Below are 9,518 nucleotides of genomic sequence, written 5' to 3' on the forward strand. Positions count from 1 at the left end.
TTTCATATTTTAGCAAATCTACGATCGTAGGAGTAAACGTAATATGGAGGCTGTGCGCTCCCTTGAGAAACGATTATCAGCTATACCAATGCTAAATCTATAATTCTCTAAAGAGAATTGACTTTCAATATTTTTTTACAGACTAGTACAAAATTCTCAGAATCTCTCAGATCCTTGATAAATTAAGGTGGTATGAAAAATACTAATTATATTACTATTCTCTTTCATTTTTTAAATAATTGTCTTATTTATTACATTCAATTCGTGTTACGTTATCTTTTGGTTGTCATCTTTGGACACGTCGCTCAATTCCACAATTCCGTGAACGTCGGATGCAACTTTTTCCTCGTCATTTTCTTGGATTTCCGGTATGATAACACTTTGCCCGCTCGTCGGCGAGTCCCAAGAACATTCAACCACGCTTATCCTGCTCGTGAGAATCATTTATTGCGTGATTCGGCGATTTAGTAACACGATATATTTGACATTCTTAAATATATAGTCTAATTATTTGAGGCTTGCACACATAGAAAAGCTTGCCACGAAATGGCAATCACTTCCACAATCAATTATTATTATCATACCTTCTGCTAGGAGATATAACATCATTTAATGTCAAATCATCCTGTTCTTCAGATCGTTGCTCATTGTCGACATCGGACAATACCCGCTTCTGAGGCGAATCTTCTTCGATGTCGTTCGTCAATCGTTTATTTTCCGTTGTATCGTTCGCATTCCCAATCGTGATCTCTACGTTATCTCTTTGAACCGTCTCGGAATCTCGAGATATTCTGGTCTGTGGCAACGCCGGAAGAATTTTTTTCCATCTCGATAGCGGAGTTTCAGTCACGGTATGCCTCTTCTCCACTATTTTGAACAATTTGCGACGTTCTTCTGTACGCTCGTGTCTTAGTTGTATCTGGAATAACGCATTTATATATATAAGCATAAAATCAATAATAATAATTGAGTATAAAATATTAAACATTATATACAACTTGATGAATATGTATATTCTTTATATATGTATATGTTGTTACCTTTAGATCATTATTCGCTTCTCGCAAAGATCCAGCGAGAGATGCCATGTAATAAATAATCAACGTCATGAGAACAATCAGTGGTATCACTATACCAGGCGATGCGACATAATCGAGACATCTAAACGGAGATAAAGTTTTCAAAGATTATATTGTATATTTAAGACGCATAGTTATTTTTTGACTGCAATCAATAGAAAAGTAATCTAAGTTTCAAATAAATTTGCATTGTAAAGGCAGTCAAATGCTACTATACAACAGAGACGTACCGTTGAATCAGCTCCGGAAGCGAGTCTTTCAAACTTTGCGTCGCTAAATTATAAATCTTTGGATAACCAGAAAATGGGCCACAATGCCACGAAGGCTCGACCCAGACTATAGCGTAACCGACCGGTAACACACATAAAAATAGCATAGTCAGTAACAGCGCGAAGTAGAAATTGTTAGACCTGTAATGTATCAAAAGTGATTGTGGCGAACAATCGTGAATAAGTATAGGAAAGTATATGAAACTAAAGGAACGATTCTCTCAAATAACGGTGCGCGATTTTTAATTATTTATAAAGGCGCACTTCAATTATTTAATTTGTTGGATAAAAACTGAAAAAGTGTGATGTGGTTTTCGCAAATAGTGGATTTTAATCTCAATAACCTGGAGGCTCTGAAAACTACTTCGTGAGGTACGTTGCACGTCAGAACTGCCCAAGAACGTAAATACATTAGAATGCCAAGCTTGAAGAGATTCAGCGCCGTTAAACCGGGACTGAAGAACATTCCCATCCAAACCATGCCTTGATTGTTCACCAAATGGAGGATATTTTCAGCTATTTTGAAGTCGCCGTATTGCGGAAATTGCTTCTCCAGATCCCAGCACCAGCAGTTATTCATAAAACGCACGAAAACGGCGCGGAAGAAATCCATGCAGAGAGTGGCTAATATGGTGAGTATCTGATATAAACAGCCCCGTATTTAAAAAATATATAATAAATAATTTTTATTGATCTTAATTTTTTCGTTATGTTTCCTACCAAATCCATGACAGTGAGCTTGGCGAGCTCTTGCCCAAACATAGTTTCCCAGCATGATCGGCGCAGCTTTTGTCGTGTCGTCAGATCTAGCTGTTCCAAAGACATGGCTGAAAACATAAATAAATTCATCTACTGCTAAAAACGAGTACAATGAAATAAATAGATTTGATAAAAGCATTTTTACCTGAATTTTTCGGCATAGTAGTGCAAACTCTTTCGAAGCATCTATCCACGTACGTGATTTTTGAAATGGGAATTACAGGTTTATTCGATTGTGCGGTAGGAAAGTTACTTTTCGGGATATACGTTGTAATTGGTGTGATATCTGCTATTGTGGGCGTGACGTTAAACGTTCCAACGGATGATGTCTGACTGTCTGAAGACGATGGAGTAATTATTGATATTTCGGTGAAATTATTAAAATCGGCCCTCGATGAATCTGCGACGACATATGATATATTATTTGAAACTATTGTCAACTCAATGTCAATTATTACGATCATTAATTAAATATTTAATATAGCCTAATATAGTATCAGAAAATTGAGCTCTTTCAAACGGTTATATAAGCCAAATAATAGAATATAATTATTGTAATAAATCTGCGTAATTATTAATTGGCCGCGTAAAGTACAATAGACGCGAGAAGTGCAATATACCTTCCATTGTGCTCGATTCGAACGTTGTCGCCGTGGTTTCGCTCTGGGACGAAGTAGAACTTGCATAGAAATGTTCAGTCGTCATTGAATCAGTCAGAAAATTGGCAGTTACTGTCGAGCTTGTGTCATAATGTATTTCACTATTATCCGCACTCCTGGTATCTTGTTCTTCATAATAAGGCATGGTGAAGGACTCGTCGCCGCTCTCCGTACGCGAAGTTTCGTACCGGTAATTATCGTAATCCGTATTATAATCGTTATAATCATACGTATCATTGAAATCCTTATATAAAGTATCGTTGTCCAGCAAAGGATTAAGGAAGTAGGTCTCTTGCCTGATGGACGGCAGTGCTGAGTGAAAAAAATAATCGTTTCGATTAAATTTTCGAGAAATCGCGAAACAAAATATATCCGTGAAACACATATTTGCTGTTTCCTGAGTCCGTCACTTCGTTTTGCTATAAAAGCAAATTTCTACTTTACAAATCATTATTCATAACCGCTTTAAAGTTCAACAAAACAAGGAGATATTACACAGTGACTGAAATATTTCCTAAGAGTTGCAACAAATGAGAAGAGTAGCACGCAATATGTCTATCGGAAATATTTTGTTTAAATAGATCATACTTGGCTCCGATATTTCTCTCTTAGCATAAGAGTGGGTGGCATTATTTATTAAAACAAGGCTCAAAGATGCCAACGTCATGATTTGTTGCGTGCGCGTCATCTTGTCGTCGCATGGTACCCATTTACGTACGCACTTGGTTGTCGGTTTAATATCGGGTTTCTGCGAAAAAAAAAATACATCCATTGTGTGAGCACGATAGGATCTATATATAAGTGTGTAAAATATTGAAAAAATATAAAATCGAGAATAATGTTGCGTGTGTCATACCTACTCTTCATTGCGCTATTTTAATTTACGTACGATAAAACGAATTACGTACCGTAGAGCTTATCTTGCGGAACAGGGCGAATATCAGCGAGTAGAGATTCAATAGATTTAAGCCCATTATCCTGAAACGGAACCATTCACTTGGTTGCATTATAGCGAAGTATACTTTGTCGTGATTAATAAGCAGCTCTCTTTACCGTCCCAGTTGCATTCGGAGCTGCTTTCTGGGATGGTAGCTCTCGAGAAAGCCGAGGATTTCGAAGAGTATCGGGAAGAGGTACGAGATCAGAGACATCACAATCGTAATCTCGTTCTGCCGCCACCAGTTCGGCAAATCGATCTTCGTAGCGCTCCGTTCAACCACCTCGATCACGGCGTACGCCGACAGCGCGAGTAACGACAGCACCGCTATATTCACGAATATCCTCATCGAGATGATTCTCCAGCTGCGAAACATAGTTATATGAATATACTGCATATGCTCTATGGGATAGGTATATATATAACTCTAAATGCGATCCTTGGTCAGCTTCTTTTCTGTAGAAACGTTAGGAAGATAATCCCTCCGTTAAAAAATGATCGAAATTTCCGATTAGAGCAATGTACGTGATGTAGAACCAAAAATCCGAGAAAGAAAATTGTCGCTGCATTCGTACATAACGTCTAATCTTAAAATATTATTAACATCAGAACTCACTTTCTCTTATCCTTTTGTTTCTCCGCTTCTTCTAATAGAGCCTCCTTGAAGCCCAGCATTACGCTGGCTGTACGATTGTGAGCAGTTTCCGGATTACCGATCATGAAGTCCCATCCCGTGAGGAGTTTCCACGAGAAAACATATTCGTCTTCTTTTTCGGTCAGCTTACTCAAACGCGAGTTCTCCGCCATTCTGAAACAAAGTACCCACGTGCTTGCTTTCTACATATACGTATATTGCAAAGGTAATCTCTATATAATTTTATTTGAAATATGCTTGTGGCACATCTTCCTTCAAGAAATGCTGTATGTAGCAACGAACTCTTTCTAATTTCTCGCGAATTTTTGTATCAAAAGATCTTGGAGGAATGCGATTGTCAGTTCACTGGTTCGTGAAACAAGTTGTGCTCCGAGATACAACATAAAAAAAGATCCAGCCGGTACTTGCGTAGAATTGCGACGAAGCTGTACGTGTACACGACCAGATTGGTGACGAAGTACGCCAAAGGTAATTTATATTTGCTGTTCGAGTTCTGATTGGTGTACCATCCGTAGAAGAACGGGGAGTATTTTAGCACGCCCTCGAACTCCCACAAAGTTAACAGGTGCTTCGACTTGACGGCCTCTTCCTTCAGCATGATCTTCCTCTCGCCGGCGAGAGTCACGTTTGCAATCAATACCTGGCAAAGAGTTGAAAAAAAGTTATTCTGTTAGGTATCTTATTGTTAATACACCGGCAAAATTGAGAGGAAAAAAAAAGTTTTACCTTCGCTGACTAAAATTATCTTACTTCAGGTATCGCAACGAACGCCGTAAGGATTGCCGCGATGACGAGATTGATCCAAAAGAGCCAACGGAGAAAAATGAAGTAGGACGCGACAGCGGAACCGAAATGGGATTCTATCTCCATGATACGGACCTCCCAAGGTATGAGCCACGTTTGCAGATTGATCAGCTCACGTCGGAAATACTGCCATTTCTAAATAGATGAAAGAGAGTAGTTGTTGCAATTCTCTCGCTCTGCTGTTGATTTTTTATTTTATTAAATTTTTACAGCATGATCGCTACCTTAGTTATGAAAATCGAGACGCGTGCTATGACGTCTTTGGTGCTGCGGCTTTGAGCGAGTCTTTCCTGCAGAGCGCCTTCGTGTCGTCTGATATAAGCTTTAGCTTGCCGTACGAGCTTGAGTTTACGTCGGAGAGGCCAAGGCTGCTGCTTTATGCCGCTCAGAACCTCTTTGTGCAGCTTGAGATTCTCGAAGATCTGCTCCTGATTACCGCTCTCGTCCATCGAAATTATCGTGCTATTGATTTTATCATTATCCAAGACTTTAATTAACGGCTAAGACTTAATTATTATACTAGTCACTGTAGCAATTCGGTGATTAAGACAACATTCCAACAAGAAATTAAAAGAAGTATTATAATGGGGTAATTACATTGCAATGAGAAAGATCCAGCTAAGATCATTATCTAAAATATATGTATTTTTTATATAATACAATATTGAAAGGAGTAGCTTCTTCATCGTTATATATAAATGATAAATAAAACCTATAATATATTTTTGTTATATAATATTTAGTGCGGAATATATATATATATATATACTCGCATCTTTTTTGCTGCAATAATGTTAGCAGCGTGAAGAGGATAACGTTAGTTTCTAGATGAAGAATTAGAGCGCGAATAAAAACTCCATATAATTTACGAGATCTAGATAGCGTTTTATTTTAATTAGGATAAGGAGAGATTATTTGAGTCGGTTAAAGAAAAAAATCGGATAAAAATTTTCATCTAAAAATCTTGGAAGAAGTTCCAAGAATCCTTGGGGGAGAGGGGAACAACTAAAACAAATAGAAACATTGAACCTTAATAATACAAATTAATAAATTAATGCAGAATATAACTGGAGATCTGTGACCTAAAAAAGCCCCTCCTTCTTCTATATAATTAACCTTATTCCCTGCGCACAATTTCTATGACGAGATCATACTTGAAACCTCACAAACAATGGACTTTGAGTCCACTCTAAAACCGCGAATACTAACTCTCCCGAGCTCGTGGTGTAAACCGAAGATCGACGGCACGCGACGCCGTCGACGTTGTCGCCGAACGGGGACGACGGACGTCGTTTCCGTCTACTTTGCCGTCGTGACGAGTTTCGTCGTTGCATAATCGCGCAAACTGACGCTGAGTAATCATCCTCGTTGTCGGTCTCCTCGCCGTCCGCGGTTGACTTCTCCATCGGCGCCGGGTTTCGCGAGGTTCCGCTCGGACTCGCTCGCGAGGATGTCGCTTCTTGAATCGAAAAATGCCACAAGTTGATTATTTGAATGCGAAATAAATTTATCAAAAAGATATTGGACAGAATTCTCCGTTCTCTCTCAATCGCATGTCACTCGAAGGCTATATCGATGCGATTTCTTTCGCGACGAGAGAAAATTATCTTCACTAACCAGCGATAGAGACGCGCTGCGTGTCGTCGCGAAATCTCGTGTCCGTACGTTCGCTTCGCGACCTTTGATCCTCCTCGACGAGATCCTCGTCCCGCTGGAACTCGACAATACCAAACGTAACCGACTGTCGACTGGCCGACGATTGCGACTGCGACGGGGATGACGACGGACCCACCTAGGAACGGTGAAAGATACCAATTACTGTCTTCGAACAGCGATCATAGATCTCCCTGAGTCACGCGAGTAATGAAGAGCTCAGCGACCCAGAGAGATCGCTGAAACTCATTTACATGAAAATCACTGCAAAAATTACCCCCTTTGCGAGCGAAGTCGGAAACATCTCTCATTAATTACGAGATGACATTAATATATTACGAGATAAAATACTGATTAAATAAACGACTCAGTCCAAATGTGTCTTAAAGTCTTAATTCAATTTTTTTGTAATTCTTTATTTGGAAAATATGAAACTTTTTCCAAACCCCGAATTTTTCATAAATTGGATTTAATATGAGTTAAGGTTCTCTATACTTACGGTACAGAGAATTGAATTTGTCAAAATATTACCAAACCTTAGTTTCAAATTATGGATTCTATGCGATTTAGATCTCCCCTTTCTTTTTCTCAGTTTCTTTTTGACGCGACTTGAATCCCTTCGCTCACGTGTCGGCAGGTAATTCTTAATTCGAGGTCACACGCGACGCGCGACACACCCCGAGACATCCTACATTGATTAACGAGGATTAACGTGTCTGCAATAGTCATGCGTATTTGGCAAAAAAACCACGATTCTTTATATAATCTTTTTTAAAACTTATATATATCTCATTTAAAATATTTCTATTTTACATTATTTGAGACATACATCTTGAATAAGTTTTGGCATTAACGATTCAAACAGCTTCAAAGATGATTTTTCCGTTCCATAAACCAATGATTGTAACTTCTTTGATAGTGTGTGTGTGTGTGTGTGTTGACACCTTTCTTATCTTCTAAAAAAATACTTCCATATTTTTATAACAAATATTTAATTTTTTTTATCGGTAAAAATTAAGTATTAATAAGAATCTCTCATAATCTTAAAATTTAGCAGTATCTCGCATTTCCTGAAAAATATAGATCCATTTTAATTAAGAAGCACTTTATTAGGTTAAAATGAATACTTCTTGTTATTATGCAAGTGATGGGCAAAGTTTAGATAAGAAACAAGCGTGTCTTATTTTGTATTTATAATAATTAATTTTTTCATTGCATAACAAGCCGTTGTGCAATATACGGAAGTTTGTCCACTCATAAATCTAAATTCGCACAAACAAAACACTGTTTTGCGTCTTCAATGTTGTCTCGCAATTTTGGGTAATTATTTATGCCGAAAGAAATATACGCTATTTGTAAAAATGGCAAGAACCGAAAGAGTGTCGGGTCACGTTAATGGCCATCGTCATGCATTTTTTGCTCATTGTACGACTCCACCCTTCTGCTTCGCAGGTAATCACTTTCCTCGAGGGGGATGATTACTATCGTGTATACCGTGCTACACGCGATCCCACGAAAATCATTTCCATGCTGCGCATCGTCCGATGTAATTTTCGTTAATGTTCGCGAGCTTCGACGATCGATTTATTGTAAATGTTCCTCTAATTTATGAAATTGTTGAAAAACAGCGCCGTGTGTGAAAAACAGAAAGAAAGAGAATAGTGGAGCAACGTGTGAAAAGTGAAAAAATCAAGATTATCGAGAAAAAAGTTACTTTATTTTTATCCTATTTATTTCTGAACGTTATATATTTGAACAATGGTTACGTCCTAGCCGGCTTAATTATAAAAAATATTATTGATATATTCTACCATTGTTTTTTACTTATGTCTCCTCTTTTAGATTTAGAAAGATTTAATAACGGCTTAAATATAAGTCAGCGCAGTTAATAAAGTCAAAGAAGAAAATACACAGTTGAAAATGTACCGTCCGTTTTTGACGATAGAAATAACCGAAAGTAACAAAAGACAGAAATGAGACTCTTAGTGAAATGGAATACCTGTATAGCCGCCAATGTCCGAGGCGTGGCTCTAAACCCAGAAGAGCGTGACGTTTTGTCTAGTCTTAGAATACCAGGAATTCTCATCTGGTCCATCGACCGAGATGAGTCAACTTGCATTCCGTACGCCACAGATGATGTTTCCAATATTAATTATGTTTCCCGAGAGATATTAAACGGTATATTAATCGTTTTTTACATGCAAAATAAAAAAACGTATTGAATGTCTCGAGTGGCTAGGATAATCAGGTAATAAGATTTGAGGTCGTATCAAGTACAGAAAAATTGAGAAGCGGCTGATTCGTTTCACATGAATCAAATGTACGTTGCGCGAAATGTACGCTGATTTATAATGCGCGACAAGATAATTAAAAGAGAAAAGGTCCGACACTCGCAATTTAATATTTTTTTGGAGATAATCTGATCCGTCACTTGTGAAGATCTCCCGACGTACTGTCTGCTGGAACTTGAACAACCCTATATTCGCAATAACGAATGTTGTCATGCCATTAACGTATGCATGCTAAAAGCCACCCTAACACGCATTCCACTTTTTATCGCCTTAGCGAACGTTTTACCCGCTCGCACGCAAATTTGTTATTTTCCTCGAGAAATATTAGATCATATCACGAATGTAATTATTCGGTGTTAAGCCAAGGGCAAGGCTAACACGAAGAACAAAGAAACAATTAATAAAATTAAAA

General features: G+C 38.1%; 2 protein-coding genes across 4 annotated transcripts in view; one reads left to right on the forward strand and one right to left on the reverse strand.

The window, feature by feature from the left end:
* Rpl9 (ribosomal protein L9) overlaps nucleotides 1-9,518 on the forward strand; it is a 111,155-nt gene that overhangs the window by 78,325 nt on the left and 23,312 nt on the right. The gene's annotated exons all lie outside the window — the stretch shown is intronic.
* LOC143902703 (transmembrane channel-like protein) lies at nucleotides 13-9,122 on the reverse strand. 2 transcript variants are annotated; one of them, XM_077415828.1, is made up of 18 exons: nucleotides 8,815-9,122; nucleotides 6,780-6,954; nucleotides 6,372-6,621; nucleotides 5,387-5,624; nucleotides 5,109-5,297; nucleotides 4,763-4,998; nucleotides 4,320-4,511; nucleotides 3,820-4,068; nucleotides 3,675-3,744; nucleotides 3,355-3,514; nucleotides 2,728-3,078; nucleotides 2,253-2,507; nucleotides 2,069-2,175; nucleotides 1,693-1,988; nucleotides 1,310-1,489; nucleotides 1,041-1,161; nucleotides 585-919; nucleotides 13-427 (listed from the first exon to the last, which is right to left on the reverse strand). In XM_077415828.1, the coding sequence occupies exons 1-18, from the start codon at nucleotides 8,932-8,934 to the stop codon at nucleotides 268-270; spliced, it is 3,684 nt and encodes a 1,227-aa protein (XP_077271954.1). In that variant the 5' UTR covers nucleotides 8,935-9,122; the 3' UTR covers nucleotides 13-267. The 2 variants fall into 2 exon arrangements, with proteins under 2 accessions (XP_077271954.1, XP_077271955.1); XM_077415829.1 differs by lacking the exon at nucleotides 8,815-9,122 and adding an exon at nucleotides 7,645-7,747.

This window comes from Temnothorax americanus, unplaced genomic scaffold (genome assembly GCF_048541705.1).
Source record: "Temnothorax americanus isolate GAGA-0224 unplaced genomic scaffold, ASM4854170v1 Scaffold4, whole genome shotgun sequence".
NCBI lineage: Eukaryota > Metazoa > Arthropoda > Insecta > Hymenoptera > Formicidae > Temnothorax > Temnothorax americanus.